This window comes from Penaeus chinensis, chromosome 19 (genome assembly GCF_019202785.1).
Source record: "Penaeus chinensis breed Huanghai No. 1 chromosome 19, ASM1920278v2, whole genome shotgun sequence".
Classification (NCBI taxonomy): domain Eukaryota; kingdom Metazoa; phylum Arthropoda; class Malacostraca; order Decapoda; family Penaeidae; genus Penaeus; species Penaeus chinensis.
In genome coordinates this window covers 1,181,482-1,198,981 of record NC_061837.1, presented here as the reverse complement: position 1 = coordinate 1,198,981, position 17,500 = coordinate 1,181,482, and the positions used below count along the sequence as shown (strand labels likewise).

General features: G+C 46.9%; 2 protein-coding genes across 6 annotated transcripts in view; one reads left to right on the top strand and one right to left on the bottom strand.

Moving 5' to 3' along the window:
- LOC125035150 overlaps positions 1-5,226 on the top strand; it is a 30,691-nt gene extending 25,465 nt beyond the window's left edge. For all 4 annotated transcript variants that reach the window (XM_047627352.1, XM_047627353.1, XM_047627351.1 and 1 more), the window contains exons 5-9: positions 80-218; positions 495-662; positions 830-1,015; positions 1,536-1,655; positions 1,811-5,226. In XM_047627352.1, the coding sequence (XP_047483308.1) occupies positions 80-218; positions 495-662; positions 830-1,015; positions 1,536-1,655; positions 1,811-3,288 (2,091 nt within the window). In that variant the 3' untranslated portion in view covers positions 3,289-5,226. The remainder of the gene's footprint in view (positions 1-79; positions 219-494; positions 663-829; positions 1,016-1,535; positions 1,656-1,810) is intronic.
- An 11,872-nt stretch (positions 5,227-17,098) lies between these two features.
- The window catches only part of LOC125035192 (formylglycine-generating enzyme-like), a 7,392-nt gene continuing 6,990 nt past the window's right edge, over positions 17,099-17,500 (bottom strand). For both annotated transcript variants that reach the window (XM_047627423.1, XM_047627425.1), the window contains exon 7: positions 17,099-17,486. In XM_047627423.1, the coding sequence (XP_047483379.1) occupies positions 17,384-17,486 (103 nt within the window). In that variant the 3' untranslated portion in view covers positions 17,099-17,383. The remainder of the gene's footprint in view (positions 17,487-17,500) is intronic.

The following is a 17,500-nucleotide window of genomic DNA, read 5'->3' as shown; positions in this document are numbered from 1 at the left end:
TCATAGTTTATATTATTATTATTATTATTATTATTATTAATATTAATATCACCATCATTATTTCCCTCTTGCCCCTCAGGGTGTGTTCCAGACGCACAAGGCCATCTTCCAGTGCAACGACGGCCTGGGTCACCCCGGCCAGTTCGTGTACATCCGCGACGACCGGGAGGAGCAGGAGTACTTCGGACTGTGCGAGGTCGAGGTCTTCGCCTTCAGGGGTGAGTCGGGGCGAAAGGTCGTGCGGCTCCGCTGGCTCATGGAACTGCGTGTCCAGCGCTGTCTGGAGTTGAGACACCACGTGTGATAATATTCTTGATATGTAGTTTATCCCTTTGTGTTTCATTTGCTGACGCCGGTTCTTTTTTCACTTGTGTGTTGCTGTTATACTGTATTGATCAGTGTCTACAAAATGTAGAATTCGCTCAAATGCTAATTATTTATTGCTTGTTTTATTTCTCTCATTTATCCGCCGTCTGATGCACTCTCCCCCGCAGAGCGCATCCCCTGCGGCGAGCCGGAAGTGCCTGTCGAGGGCGAGGTGGAGCGTGAAGGCGAAACCAAGGCCGTGTACACCTGCCGCGCCGGCTTCCGGCTGGAGGGCGACCCCGTCCTCACCTGCTCCTCCAAGGGCAAGTGGGAGGGCCAGGCGCCCAGGTGCAAGGGTGAGTTCTTTGTTGGGAGGAGGGAAGGGGAGGAAGGGAAGGTGGGGACTATGGGAATGGGAAAAGCGTTGACGTTTAGGAGTAAACTACATTGATATTCTGGAGCTTGTTCCTCGCCTCAAACCCTTTGACCCAAACGCCATCATCAGCCTCTCCCTCTCCGCCAGAGTCCCAGTGCCCCCCTCCGGGCCACATCAGCCACGGCTTCATCGAGGTGGCCAACTTCCGTGGCGTGTACGGCTACGGCACGGTGGCCACGTACAGCTGCAACCCCGGCTACGTGCTGCAAGGCAACAGCACGCGCACCTGCGACCACTCGGGCAAATGGACGCTCGAACCGCCCTCCTGCCAAGGTCGGTCCTGGACCTGCTCTCGCGGGCCCCGCTCTCCTGCGGCTACTTTGAGTTTATTTTCGTGTCTTTAGCGATGTTTTGGAGTCATTATTTATTCTTTATTTTTTGTTTCCCTTCACCATCTAGCTGTTAATGACTAATCTCGTTTTGTTACCACACTGAGTTTGTAAATTTCCAGTAATTTTTCAATGTAGTTCAATCGTATGTGATGGCGTCTCCTGTTTAGTTTTCATGTATTATATTACTGTATATTTTGTGTAGAAGCAGAATGTTCTTCACAACATGTTTAGGGCTTGCACATTCTTTCCCATTCATGTCCGTCTTCTGCTTTTCTTCCATCTCTGACTTGCCTTTCCCTCATCTCCCCCTCCTATTTCCCTTTTCCTCATCATCCCCTTATATCTCCTTTCTTTTGCACTTTTCTGAGCTTTCCCCTTCTATTTATTTTTGCTTCCGTACCTCGCCTTCCTCCCCTCTGCACCTCTTCCTCGTGCCTTCTGACGCGCCCTCTGCCCTCCAGCCGTGACGTGCGGGCCGCCGCCGGTCTTCGCCAACGCCCGCTACACCCTCCTCAACGGCTCTACGCACTGGAACGGCATCGCCGTGTACTCCTGCGCCGACGGCTACAGGCTGCATAGAGGTCAGTGGTTTGTTCAGCCTCACGCATTTCTCTTCATCCTGTGTGTGCTTTTCACCAGGACTGGCATATGCAGTGTCATGAATGAAGGCGACGGCCGAGATATTTAGCGTCGCAAACGACCTTAACCCTCCCCCCCCCCCCTTCTCTCCCTGCAGACACGGGCGACACCGTGTCCACGTGCATGGACAGCGGGAGCTGGAAGTTCATCAACGTCACGTGCATCCCCGTGGAGGCGCCGGCGACAGCGGCGGGCGTGCGGCGAGGCAGCGGGCGTGCGCTAACATTTGACCAGGACGCTGCGGGCGCAGCTGAGCCGCAGGGTACGCAGGGCCTGGTGGTTGCCTTAGCCATTATGGCGGGCCTTCTGACGGCGGCCATGCTGGTCGTGGGCGTCCTCCTGGCGCGGCGCCACCTCATCTCCGGCCCCGGGTCGCTGCGCTCGCTGGTGCGCTCCTCGCCCACCAAGGACGCCACGCTCTACGGCGCCATGGTCGGTCCGCGCCACCACGACGTCTCCAACACCATCAGCGCCAGCAGCGTCGCCGGGACCATGCCCAGCTGCCTGGGCCCCGCGGGCGGCCCGGGCGCGCCTCCACCTAGGGGTGCGCTCTTCCAACAGAACCTGCTGGCCAACCTGCCATTGCGGCCGCCCGACCAGCACAGCCTCGCCGGCAGCCACGGCACCGCCGTCACCGCCTCCGAGCTCGACGACGACCCCAACTATGCGCAGATCCCCGGCCAGGAGCCGCCGTACGAGCGCGTGCGCACCCGCTCCGAGCACAGCTACGAGACGCTGCGCAAGAAAAGCTTCGCGTCCGACCTGGACAGCGAGGCCGGCAGCGTGCTGGACGACAAGGACAGCGTGGGCTACGAGTCCCTGAAGGACGCCAAGGGCAAGGACTCGGGCTACGAGACGGTCAGGGAGAAGGACCACGACTACGAGACGGTCAAGAGCAAGGAGCCCGGCTACGAGACGCTCAAGGGCGCGGCGGACCATGGCTACGAGACGGTGCGCGAAGCGGGGCCACGGCACCACGGCTACGAGACGCTCAAGCCCAAGCCTCCGCCGCCCAGGACGGAGGGCGGCGCCGGCGAGGGCGAAGACACGGTGCCGGACATTTTGCAAAACCTGTCGAGCGGCGCCCAGGGCGGGGACGTGCCCCCAGAGATCATGGCGCTCTACGCCCGCGTCGACAAGACCAAGAAGCGCCGCCGCGCCGCCGCCAGCGACTCCGACAGCCCGCTGCCGAGCGCGGCGAGCTCCCCGACACCTCCCGACGCCGAGAACCCCCCCTCGTCGCCGAGCGTCAGTAGCGACTTCAGCCACGCCCCCACGAGCTCCGGCGTTAGCAGCGGCTCCGCACACTCGCCCGTGTGCCCCAGCATCAGCAGCACCAGCAGCACCGCAAGCATCAGCGAGCCGCCCACAGACGTGAGCTTCGTGAGCGAGTCGAGCGCGCCGGCCGCTGGAACCCAGGCGGCGCGAGAACTTATCCGGAAGTTCAACCGCCTCACCAGCGACGAGGAGGCGCCCTTCCCGCGCAGCCGTCAGGGTAGCGTCGCCAGCGACACGGGCAGCCTGCGCCCCCTGCCACCCCTGCCCAAGGACATCAACTCGCCCACGACCCCCTGAGGGAGGGAGGCCAGCCACTGACGACCCCCTGGGCGAGGAGAGTTCCGAGAGCTTGCATCAAGATCAAAGAGAAAAAAGAAAACTGGCTTTGCTTGAGGCCGGGGCAGGACTCGGTTATGAACTTCGAAAGGAAAGTTAAGAAAGAGTTTCTTGCATATTACGTGACAATGTGTGCACTGAACATAATACGAGAAACTGATTCACTTTGCCAGTGCTATGATGTGGCTACTCGTCAAACCCAGATTGTGGTTCAGGAAATTCAGAATCGGAAGATACTTTTGCTAAGAAACTATAAATATTCTTCATATATGTAGTGGAGGATCAGCTGTTTATTGCTTCAGAAAATATATATTTAAAATCTATGTTGATCACTGCAGATTTGTATGTAACCTTGTATAATTGTATAAAAGCGATATCATAATGTGTTAGATTTTAGTTTTGTAAAAGTTAAAGGCGACTGTGTTAATACAATGGTAATGTGCATATATACCTGCACAATAATATTCATAATGTACTTTTATGAACTAATTTCTTTTAACAGAGTATACTGTCTTCTTTTGCCTTGATAAAATATACAGGAGACATGGACAATAGAAAAAACTACGTGTTTATATGTTATTTTTATATTCAGAGACATGATTATTCCTAGCAAATCATACATACATTCTACACAAATTCACATGCAAATTCTCTCTCTCACACACACACACGCACACACACACACACACGCACACACACACACACACACACACACACACACACACACACACACACACACACACACACACACACACACACACACACACACACACACACACACACACACACACACACACACACACACAAACACAAACATTCTTTCCTCCCAGGTTTTCCTAAGTAACTGAAATAAAATATCATATACTTAACTTCTATAGACACTAGTTTTCTTGTGAGACCGTTGATTAAGAGAAACAAGTCCATTTACTGTTCACATCTCCTGAGAAGTCATTTACTAGTCAGTTAAATTGCATTAAGTATTTTTATGGCTTGTTCTTTGTGCTCCCCGCTTTTCAGCTGTAATCTTAATTATCTTTTACCTTGGGCTATTCCAAAGTGGATTAGGTCTTCACACTGTCCGTGTTTTTTACTTTTTCCTTCTGATATGTTTTTAGTATCAGTGTGTGTTTAGATGTCATATTTATGAAAGTGTATAAAGATAATTTTTTTTGTAAGTGTGTTATGTTAATTTCTCAATTTATGTGTGAACCAGCTGCATCTGCCCACATGGCAGATGTAACACTGAAAAGTTTTTATATAATTATAATTAAGTGTGAATGTACTTATATTCTATGAAATATATTTTTCATCCGTCATAGAAAATGGTTAACTGTTAACACTTAAAAATTAAAAACTACTGAATATTTATTTATAAATATATACTTATATAGTTCTTCTAAACTAATTAGCTTCACTATCCCTTTTCAAGGACTGTATATTGTGGCTACTAATGACCTTACTGTTCACCTTCATCAATAACTTCATAAAAAGAAAAGGCACGAAGAAGTTTCTACGTGAATAAAGAATTATATTTTATGTGCTTTTGGAGGACACTTCAAAGTATATGAAAAAAATAATCACAGAAACTGTCTATGACCATCTTTTGAAATCATGAGTTCTGTTATTAGTCAACTTTTAATTTACACTTTCTATCCTAGTAACTGAGATAACAGAGGAGCCACCCTTCATATCATCACATAGAGATGTAAATAATTCCAACTATGGAATATATTAAGGGACCAAACTATTTATTCTTTGTAAGTTAATGCACTTTATATCTATGTGAATAGTGTATGATATTGTACAGAATGCTTTAACCTGTGAAATTTTCCAGTGTAGTGTATTTTATCCCTCACATTATTGGATGTATTGAAATATATTCTCTTATTTTTTTCTGAATTATGAGTTTTCCTGTTTCCTTGAATTTTTCTTGAATTGGTATGTTGTCACAACATTCAAAACAAATGAAAAAATTATCAAAAGTTGTTCAGGGATAACAATGTTTATGTCAAAAGCAGCTTTGGAGAGAAGCAAGTACATGCACACTATTGGGGCTTCTAGGGAAGACAGGAGTAATGGGTAATGGTAAATGGTTAAAAGCAAAATAAATGTGCTAGACATCTAAGGTCATGTTAATGTTAGTGAAGGGTAGTTGGGTTAATGATTAGTTGTTAAAGTTGGCTTAATGAATTGGTGAGTGAATGGGTTAGGGTCGGGTGAGGTAATGTAAAGGGGTGAAGGATATATATGCGTTTGAGGAAGGAAAACAGGTTGTCAAAGCAGAAAGTGTGAGATTCTGTAAGGATGTCTGATAGGTTTGGATGTCTATGTAGGGAGGATAGGTGGGGGAAAGTAGAGGTACGGGCTGCTTCAAAACGTGGGCATGACAATAGAATGTGTGGGACTGAAAGAGGAACATTACGTAGGGAACAAAGGGGTGGATCGGATTGTGACATCAGATAGTAGTGTGTTAGACGGGTGTGGCCAATGCGTAAGCGGGCGAGAGCCGTCTCCCAACGTCTGTTCCGATGGAATGGAGCTGACCAGGAGGAGATTGACAGTTTTACAGTATGTAATTTATTAGTGTGAAGACTTGACCAAAAAAATTGCCATCGATTATACAAGAAGGTCTTAAAGTGTGGGTAATAATCCATGGCTGGGATATGTGAGAAACGTGGTTGGTTTGATGTGGACATAGCAGCGTAGCGTGCTAGAGTATCTGCCTGTTCATTGCCGGGGATTCCAACATGGCTGGGCACCCAGCAAAATTTGATTGTTTTATGACGTGTGGACAAGTAGAACAACCAGTTCTGGATCTTACAAACAAGTGGGTTGGTCGTGTGTATTGACTTTATGACAGTTAATGAGTTACGGGAGTCAGTAAAAATTGTAAAAGAGGAAGAGGGGAGTGAGTATATGTGTTTTAAGGCAAAAAGGAGTGCATACAGTTCTGTAGTAAGGACACTGGATTCAGGAGGGAGGGGGTATTTGAAAGTACGAGTTGGGAAGATTACTGCAAAACCAGCATCGGAGGTGGTTTTGGGGCCGACAGTGTAGACGTGAATACTGGAGGAATGAGTGGAGGCATGGTCAAGGAAATGGGTGAGAAGGACAGTAGGAGGAATATTTGATTTTGGTGTGTCAGAGAAGACAGAGGAGCAAATATGGGGGCAAGGTATAAGCCATGGAGGGACTGAATGGACAGAGAATGGGAGGGGTCGGAGATGGGGAAAAGGGGAATGGGAGAGGAGGGTATCTATGCAAGTGAAGAAAGGAGTAGGTAAACGTGGAGAAGAAGCAAAGGTAGGATGTAGGGATCGTGGGATAGTTAGTTTAGTGAGGGGAAGTTGGTGGAATCGAGCATAACATCGGAGAGAGAGAAGGGCACGGCGTCGAGAGAGAGATGGTATGCCTGATTCAGTGTACAGGCTCTCAACTGGAAAGGAGCGGAAGGCACCTAGGGCTAAGCGAAGACCACAGTGATGGATTGTATCAAGATGGGCAAGGAGAGAAGTTGAGGCAGAGGAGTAGATATGGCATCCATAATCAAGAGTGGAGAGGATCAAGGTGACATGAAGATGAAGGAGAGTTTTTCGATCTGAGCCCCAGGATAAATGGGATAGGGTTTGTAAAATTCGGAGACGGCGGAGAGCTTTTTCTTTGATGTAAATAATATGGTCTCGCCAGGATAGTTTGGAGTCAAAAATGACGCCTAGGAATTTACCAGAGGAACGGTGTTGGAGTGGAGTGTCATATAAGAAGAGTAAAGGTAGAGGACCTACACGTGTGCGAGAGAAAAGGATGGAGAAAGATTTGGAGATAGAAAAGTGGAAGCTATGGTTTGTGGCCCAGGAAGATACTGATGATATTGCAGATTGAAGAAATTGGTAGAGATTTGGTATGGATGTGCCAGAGGCATAGATGGTTAAATCATCAACATATAGTGATGACCGGGCTCCTGGTGGTAGAACTGAGGCAATGTCATTTACAGCAAGAAGGAATAAGGTGGTACTAAGCACACTGCCTTGTGGGACACCTTCAATTTGAGGAAAGAAAGATGATGTGGCAGAGGCAATTTTGACCTGGAAAGTGCGTTGGGAGAGGAAAGACTTTATGAAGACACCCATGTTTCCCCGTATGCCTAGAGAGGACAATTGTTGGAGAATATGGTACCTCCATGTCGTATCATATGTTTTTTCTAGGTCAAAAAACATAGCTAGTACGGATTCATGGCGTGCAAATGCGGATGTAATATATATCTCAAAATGAGCAAGGGGGTCAGCTGTGCTTCGGGCACGGCGAAAACCAAACTGGGAACGAGAGATAAGATTGTGGGATTCAAGATACCACATTAAGCGGAAGTTAACCATTCGCTCTAGTAGTTTGCATAAGCAGCTAGTTAGTGCGATGGGGCGATGATAGTCTTTAGGTAGGGTACCCGATTTATTGGGTTTCAGGAAGGGGAGGATAAGAGCTTCTCTTATCCTGATGTCCATATGTGGTTGTAAATTGTTAATAGGAAAGATAAGGGGGAAGATGGGAGTTGTCGGAGCATACGGTAGTGAATACCGTCAGGGCTCTCATGAGTGTTGTGGCACGATTTTAGGGCAGCACTGAGTTCAGAGGAAGAAAAGGGAGCATTATAGGACTCAGCAGAGGATAGGGTGAAGATAATGGGGGTACGTTCCCTGATGGTTTTAATAGAAGAGAAATGTGAGAAAGGTGAGAGCCACTACTGACCTGGCTGAAATAATCACCCAGTTCATTAGCGACTTCGGGAGGATCAGAGATGAGGGTATCTCGAATATGGAGGACGGGGGCTGGATGGGGGGGGGGGGGGTGTCTGCCTGATAGTTTATGGATCCGGCGCCAAACATTTGAGATAGATGTAGAGGATGTAATTGAGGAAACATAATTTCGCCAGTTATTTGTTTTACTATTCCGGATTGTACGACGAACACAGGCAGATGCTCTTTTAAAGGAGATAAGAGCTGATAGTTGATTTGGGGTACCTTGTTTGTAGCGGTAACTGTTCCAGGCTGCACGTTTCACACGGAGTACTTTAGTGCAATCAGAATTCCACCATGGAACACATTTGGAAGTATAGGATCTTGAGGTTCGAGGGATAGCTGTATGGGCAGCTCTTAGGACTGTAATTATGAAAAATTTTATCATTTCTGATACGGATGAGAGGGAGGATGGAGGGGTATGAACAGCAGAGAGTGAAGTGAAAGTACGCCAGTTGGCTCTATCAAAGCACCAGCGTGGGGAGTTAGGAAGTGGTACATATGAAGTTGGAGAAAGGAGAACTGGAAAGAGGTCACTATAGGGAAAGTGGTCTAGAACTGACCAGTGGAAATCTAAATGAAGAGAAAGGGAGCACAGAGAGAGGTCAATGCATGAAAAAGACTGCGTGCGTGTATCAAAGTGTGTGGGGCGATCTGTATTTGATTTAGTGCTAGAGGTGCTAGAGGGTGGGATAAGATCAGCTGTGGAGAGGAAGCGCTCTAGATCTCGGCCACGGGTGTTGGTGATAGAATCCCCCCAAAGAGTGTGGCGGCAGTTAAAATCACCTACTCTGAAGAAAGGTGATTGAAGTTGGGAAATCAGGTTTTCAAAAGCAACAAAGTTAATGGGGTGGGAAGGGGAGAAGTAGACTGAAATCACTGTGAAATCCAGCGGCGAAGAAAGATACGAATAACTGTACAAGGGACAGTGGTTTGAAAGGGAGGTATGACCTAAGGTGTTTTCTGGTTGATAAGTATGGACGAGACATAAAGGGAGTGTGGGGAAGAAACAAAATGGTAATTGGGGATTGGTATTGGAGAATGAGTAAGACAAGTTTCTTGAAGGCATATAATGGATGGGTTATAAGAGGAGAGGATATGACGGAGGTCAAGTCTGTGAGAGCGGAAACCGCGAATGTTCCAATGAAGAAGTTATACTTTCGTTGATTTAGTGATAACGATTGTAGTACGTGTTGGAGAATTTGAAGGGGAAGGTGCTAGAGGGTGGGATAAAGAATAAGGTTGGAGAGGTGGTGTTGTATAACTAGGGGTGTCGGGAGGTAGAGGGTCTAGGGAATAGGGTACTTGTGACAGGAGGGATTCACGTGTGTATCCAGGAGGGAGTGGAAGGGATAAATGGGATGGTGGGAGGGTTAATATAGGTAGGTGTGGAGTCGGGGGGAATGGGTTTTGTTGGGATGGGGTAGGAGGATTGGGTGTAAGGAGAATATGAGTAGGAGGAGGATGGATACCGGCAGTCACTTTGAGTGTGGAGGGAGCGGGAGTTGTAGAATTTGAAGGTGGATGAGTATCAGTTTGGGACTCGATTATGTAGTTCTGAATATCTTCAAGAGTTTCTGCAATGGAGTTGGTTGGGGAGTTTTGTGAGATAAAGGTTTTCGTGTGAGGGGGGGGGGGGGGGAGAGAAGTCTAGTGTCTGAAGAATAGGGGCAAAGGAGGGTGGAGGTGATTGTGGGGTAGGAGAAGAGGGGGTGGAACGTTTATTCTGTCTGCTGCGGGTAGTGCGGGGAGGGAGAGGGGTTGTTGGGGCTGTAGTAAAGATTGGAGTGTCTGGATTTAGGATGGCAAAATAATTTGGGGCTGTAGTAGAGATTGGAGTGTCTGGATTTAGGATGGCAAAATAATTTGACTGGGGAAGGTAGGAGGTAGAAGAGGGGAAGTTAGATGGAAGGGGGTTAGGTTTAGGAGAGGGTGTAGGAGCTTGGGAGGTAGGGGGAGTGGCAGAGTGAGCGACATTACTGGAGTAGGGGGTAAGAGAAAAATCTCGTCGACGTGCCTCCTGTCTGGCATCACGTAGAGTGAGTCCAAGTCTGAATCTGAGAGTTGCTACCTCAGACTCAAATTTGTAGGTGGGGCAGCCTCTATAAAATACATTATGAGGGCCGCCACAGTTTGCACATGTGCGTGATTGTGCAGAGCAGTTTGATCGAGTATGGCCAGGTTGGGCACATAGCAGGCATCTGGCTGTGGAATGACAGTGTTTGGCTGGGTGTCCTAAACGCCAATAATATTGGCACTGACGAGGAGGAGGTTGATATGGTCGGACAGGTAGGGATTCCCCACCTATGTAAACATTAAAGGAAAGGTCATGTCTACGGAAAGTAATTTTGGCAATGTTAATGGATTTCTTACGATTTCCTCTGGGAGGAATGGAGTAGCATTGTACATATGTTGCATCATAGTCTGTGAGACAGGCGAGTAAGTCCTCTCCACAATCTGACCATTCTTTGTCATAGATTGGGCAATCTGTTGGGGAGATAGAGACAGTTCCGGTGCAAGTATTGAGGGTTGGATGAGGTTCTGTAGGGATGGGATTACCACATAGATCAGTTAGTTTTGTTAATGCTATAGCTTGGCAGAGTGAGCGACATTACTGGAGAGTTACTGTGACGAGACGGGAGTGGTCGGGTCGGCTACGGAAAGAGACTTTGCCTACTTGTTTTTGGAGGCAGTGTTGGAAGAGGAGGGTGTTTTTAGAGTAGGGAGCTGTGGGAGGGATCACGAAAATCGGTCCCATTTGGCTGGGCTAAATAGAGTATTTAGGATTCTTGTAGAGGTGGGGGTAGAAGTGCGGGGACGTGTGGAGGAGGGAGTAGTGTTGAGGGGGGTAGTGTTATGGGGAGGTGGGCAATAAGGTTGTAAGGTAGTAATAAGGGGAGATGGGGTAGTTGATGAAGAAGGTTGTAGGAGTAAAGGTGTTGAAGTTGAACATGTTGGGAGAGTAGAAATGTCTCCTGGGGGTTGGGGTTGATTACTATTTGGGGCTATTTGATAAAGGGGCAAGCCTCATTGCCCCTAAGAGTGGGGTTACGTCTTCACTATTGGCCATGATAAGCCTGGAGTATGTTTGGGAAAAAATAGTCCACCCCTGAGGGTCCCCTTGAGTGGTAAAGGCCAGGTATGGCAGGGGAATACCGTGCCCATGGTTCCCTCAGGCCGTTCAGGACTGACAAAGTCAGCCTTTCATCCTTTCAGCACGGCTCTCACACCTTGGGAGGTGGATAGTAGAAGGGATTGGTGAAGAAACTGAAACGAAAAGTATGAGTGGGAAAAAAGACCATGCAAAATTAGTTGAGTCGATGGCTGAGTCCCAAGGTTGAGGAGTTCCCCATCACTGGGTCTCAGTCTTCGTCTCCTACCCCCCCCCCCCCCCCCACGACAACAACGGGCAAAGGATTTGGGGGGCGGGGGGGATGATAATTCTGATATTATTTGGTAATTTGTTCCAAATCATGTATGTCTGCCGTGCCCCTATATCTGTGCGTGATCTTTTGATGTGTAGAGAGTCTATCTGTCTTGTTTGGACACAGGTTGTGTTACCTACGGTTGGAAGGGTTAATAGCCACTTTGGATAAAACCCAGTATGTATCGATGTTGTGATATATCAATTTACTAAGGAGGAGAGAGGGAGAGAGGGAGAGAGGGAGAGAGGGAGAGGGAGAGGGAGAGGGAGAGGGAGAGGGAGAGGGAGAGGGAGAGGGAGAGGGAGAGGGAGAGGGAGAGAGAGAGAGAGAGAGAGAGAGAGAGAGAGAGAGAGAGAGAGAGAGAGAGAGAGAGAGAGAGGAGAGGGAGAGGGAGAGGGAGAGGGAGAGAGAGGGAGAGGGAAAGCAAGAGAGAGGGAAAGCAAGAGAGAGGGAAGCAGAGAGAGGAGAGAGGGAGAGAGGGAGAGGGAGGGAGAGAGGGAGGGAGAGAGGGAGGGAGAGAGAGAGAGGGAGAGGGAGGGAGAGAGGGAAGGAGAGGGAGGGAGAGAGGGGGAGAGGGAGGGAGAGAGGGGGAGAGGGAGGGAGAGAGGGGGAGAGGGAGGGAGAGAGGGGGAGAGGGAGGGAGAGAGGGGGAGAGGGAGGGAGAGAGGGGGAGAGGGAGGGAGAGAGGGAGAGAGGGAGGGAGAGAGGGGGAGAGGGGGGGAGAGAGGGGGAGAGGGAGGGAGAGAGGGGGAGAGGGAGGGAGAGAGGGGGAGAGGGAGAGAGAGGGAGGGAGAGAGGGGGAGAGGGAGGGATAGAGGGGGAGAGGGAGGGAGGGAGAGAGGGGGAGGGGGAGAGGGAGAGGGAGAGAGAGGGAGGGAGAGAGGGAGGCAGGGAGAGAGGGAGAGGGAGGAAGAGAGGGAGAGGGAGGAAGAGAGGGAGAGGGAGGAAGAGAGGGAGAGGGAGGGAGATGGGGGGAAAGGAGGGAGATGGGGGGAGAGGGAGGGAGATGGGGGGAGAGGGAGGGAGATGGGGGGAGAGGGAGGGAGATGGGGGGAGAGGGAGGGAGATGGGGGGAGAGGGAGGGAGATGGGGGGAGAGGGAGGGAGATGGGGGGAGAGGGAGGGAGATGGGGGGAGAGGGAGGGAGATGGGGGGAGAGGGAGGGAGATAGGGGGAGAGGGAGGGAGATAGGGGGAGAGGGAGGGAGATAGGGGGAGAGGGAGGGAGATGGGGGGAGATGGGGGGAGAGGGAGGGAGAGGGAGGAAGAGGGGGGAAGAGGGAGGAAGAGGGAGGAAGAGGGAAGAAGAGGGAGGGAGGGAGGGAGGGAGGGAGGGAGGGAGGGAGGGAGGGAGGGAGAGAGGGGGAGAGAGGGGGAGAGAGGGGTAGAAAGGGAGAGAGAGGGGAGGGAGAGGGGGGGAGAGAGAGAGAGAGAGAGAGAGAGAGAGAGAGAGAGAGAGAGAGAGAGAGAGAGAGAGAGAGAGAGAGAGAGAGAGAGAGAGAGAGAGAGAGATTAGGACATATTTCAAATAACCAAGAGAAACTGCACATTGCATAATATATGGCTACATAAACTGTATTGTTCATGCCTAGATGTTTTGCATTTATACTCATAATATCTTACTTGCAAGTGCTAAAGCACAAAATAATAAATGCTCACTAAGAATCAATAAGAATGGAAAACTCTTTATTTGAACTGCATTTTTGAGCAGTATAAAATCCCACTTATAAAATCTACAAAATACAATAGCTAAAAGAGAGCTCTGTCTTATCACATGACAGCATCAATTTTTTAAACTTTAATCTAGGATTGTATATATATATAAAAAATGCCTGGGCTCTGACTGCTGGCTCGGGCTTGAGAAAATGACTTATCACCTTGAGAAGTCAAACGCAGGTGTCGTAGGGGAAATTGCCATCATGGCTCACATGTTAGCGTGCTGAACTGCGATTGAGGTTATACTGCCATATAACCTCTCAATTGTGAATTGAGAGAGGCCTATGTCCTGCAGTGGAATGAATGGCTGTTAAGAAAGAAAGGAAAAATCATTACTCAGTACTCAATTCATTATTTGAGAGGTTATTTGGCAGTCTCTCCCTTACCTGATTGGATGCCCTTCTTAATCATGCATGCCAACACTTGTGCCACGGAGGCAATTTCCCCTACGACACCTGTTTGATTTATCAAGGTGATATGTCATTTTCTTGCCGTGAGATCAATCTTGAGCGAGCAGTCATAGTGCAGGCATTTTTATGACTGCCACGATGGGGAATTGAACTCGGGACCATTAGGGTCGGAGTCCAGTGCTTTAACCACTGGACCATCGCGGCAGTCATATATATATATATATATATATATATATATATATATATATATATATATATATATATATATATATATACAAATATATATATATATATATATATATATATATATATATACAAATATATATATATATATACAAATATATAATATATATATATATATATATATATATATATATATATATATATATATATATATATATATATATATATATATATATATATATGTGTGCATGTACTTATGTATGTATATATTTTCTCTATTATATAACCATTTACTGTTCTTTTGTAAACAATTAAAAGAATTGTCCTAACCTATTCTTTATAAGTATCTAGTTTGATTAGAGTACCATAAAATACCAAAACTAATCTCATTTGCACTTAAGATAACAAAGTCGAAGATGCTCCCGTAACGAAGAGGGCACAGGAGATAGCCCTGTAAAGAACCCTGAGGAGTGATGGAGCTGGGGAGCCAGTTTCTTTCTGCCCCGATTTTAACGCCAGCTGATGCCTCACTCACAGCCATGGAGTATCTTCTTTGATATTACATTTTCATCAGAATCATGTGATTCTCAACATCTAATACTGAAATATAAATTACATATCTTGTGTAATTTTCATTCTTGTTCAAGCCTTTTTCTGCCTTGGAAAATGTCTTAAAAAAAAAAAAAAATCTTTCTAAAAACATTAATGTGAATGTACAGTAATCGTACACATAAACTTTATATAAACCAATAAACATCAATGTCTATTAAAGTGGAAGGATATAAGAAAGCTCACTACTGAAAATCATGGAGAAGCTGAAATCATCAGTAAATAAATATACAATAATATTGGGTGCATAAATAAGGAAAATTATGGGTTTCATTAATTCAAGCTTACTTTCTCTTACACCATTTTCTTTTACTCACATGACATTGTTTCATGTCAACTGCTGATGTGTGTGTGTGAGTGTGTATAAGTGTTAGTATTGTGTGAGTGTAAGTATGAGTGTTGTTTGAGTGTGAGTGTGTGTGTGTATATGTACACAAACACACACAAACACAAACACAAACACAAACACAAGCACAAGCACACACACACACACACACCAAAGTCAACGGTGCATGAACAAATGTACTCTTGACATCATTGTGTTAAAAACAGTTTCTTCTATTAACCCATTACATTTTGTTTCATGTTATAAAATCTTTTTTTGCTAATTCCAGTACAATATGACTGCAAGGCAATCATTTGGTATGTCACCAATGCATAACCAGCCATTCAAAAAAAATCTTAATCCTATGTTTAAAGTCTATAATTTCTATCATATTTTAGAAATCATTATAATCCTATCACCAGATTTGAGAACATATACAAATATTTCAATGCCCAACAGTTCCAAATGCAGAATGTTCTAATTGAATTCTATTTCTAAACCATTTTCTCAGAATCAATTAAAAGATTTGCTACACTATGTCAAAGAGATTGTATTATTGACTAGACTCTGCATGATAAATACATATCTTACATGAATTTATTGGTGCATAGTACATGCACTGTCCACTGTGGTTTTGTTTTATTAACCAATGAGTCAACAACTAGTTATCCCTTGCTTACCCTTTTTTTTGAATTTTCGGGAAAAGGTTTTAATTTTTATTACTGTAACTGTTGCAATTAACATTAATATTATTTTCATTATTAATAACATTATAATGTTAAGAATGGTAATATTAAAGACCTTTATTATTACCTTTCTTCTTTTTTAATTTATTCAAGGAATAGGGGTAAATAGGTTAGGTCACATATATTTATTAAATTGACTCCTTGGTGACTCAGTGTTTCTGATGCCATCCATGTTTCAATAAAATCAATAGACAAAACCCCAATGGACAGGGAACTTATATTTGAATTTCCAACACTAAAGTATTGAAAATAAAAACAAATTAAAACAAAACTTCAAGCCCATTTAGAAAAATCCATAACTTTCCTTAAAATGATATATCCATACATAATTTATGTTCACATCTTTGGTTAAGAAATTCTTCTGAAACAGCTACATAAAACAGATTAAGTTTGTGACAAATGACAAAGTCTTTACAATTGGTTGCATTGCATTATTATCATGATAAAACACATTTGAAGGAAAAAATGATCAATAAAAGAAGGAATAGGAAGAGGAATAAAAGGCACAAGAAGAGGCTCTGTGCTGGCTGTGTCACAAGGCTTAGTGAAGAGGGGAGGGGGCAGGGGGAGGCCGTCCGCAAGAGAGGAGAGGAGGAGGAGGGAGAAAGGAGGAGGAGGAGGGGGAGGAGGGGAAGGGGGAGGAGGGGAAGGGGGAGGAGGAGGAGGGGGAAGGAGAGGAGGAGGAGGAGGAGGAGGAGGAGGAGGAGGGGGAGGAGGGGAAGGGGGAGGAGGGGAAGGGGGAGGAGGGGAAGGGGGAGGAGGGGAAGGGGGAGGAGGGGGAGGGGGAAGGAGAGGAAGGAGGAGGAGGAGGAGGAGGAGGGGGAGGAGGGGAAGGGGGAGGAGGGGAAGGGGAAGGAGAGGAAGGGGGAGGAGGGGAAGGGGGAGGAGGGGAAGGGGGAGGAGGAGGAGGGGGAAGGAGAGGAAGGAGGAGGAGGGGGAGGAGGGGAAGGGGGAGGAGGGGAAGGGGGAGGAGGGGAAGGGGGAGGAGGCGGAGGGGGAAGGAGAGGAGGAGGAGGAGGAGGAGGAGGAGGAGGAGGAGGAGGGGAAGGGGGAGGAGGGGAAGGGGGAGGAGGGGAAGGGGGAGGAGGGGAAGGGGGAGGAGGGGAAGGGGGAGGAGGAGGAGGGGGAAGGAGAGGAGGAGGAGGAGGAGGAGGAGGAGGAGGAGGAGGAGGAGGAGGAGGAGGAGGAGGAGGAGGAGGAGAGGAGGAGGAGGGGAGGAGGAGAGGAGGAGGAGGGAAGGAGGAGGAGGAGGGGGGGAGGAGGGGAGGAGGAGGGAGGAGGAGGAGGAGGAGGAGGAGGAGGAGGAGGAGGAGGTGGAGGAGGAGGAGGATGGAGGGGGAGGGGGAGGGGGAGGGGGAGGGGGAGAGGGAGGGGAGGGGGAGGGGGATAGAGGATAGACGATGGAGGAGGAGGAGGAACAAAATGAAGATAAAAAAGAAGCAGAAGAAATGAAGAGGAAGATGAGATAACAAAAGAAGCAAAGAAAAAGGAGAAAAGGAAAGAAAGAAAAAGAGAGAAATCTAAATAACAGAAGAAAACAGAAAGCCAAGGAAAATAAATAAACAACCTTACTCCTAGTGCAGCATATTTTTCATTTCCTCTAAGTTCAGATGAGTTTATGTTATGTGACACTGTTAACAAAAATATTTTATATATTGCATTCTTTGTGTTCATATATTGAACAATTATAGCAATAGAAACAGAGATAAGATCTTCAATCTAAACTGAATAAAAAAGCTGAAATATATATATATATATATATATATATATATATATCAACTATTTAATTCCAGGCACTAATGGAGAATCACAATACTAAAAGCAATAAGCCTAAAAATGTTATTTCAACAATATATATTATTCTTTGATGTAATCTGGCAACTGAATGGCCGCGCATCGGAACCCTAAGTTGCCTGCTGAACTGTCAGGTGTGTTCTGACTCCGAGCAGCACACCGATACCTGAAAAGAGGGTA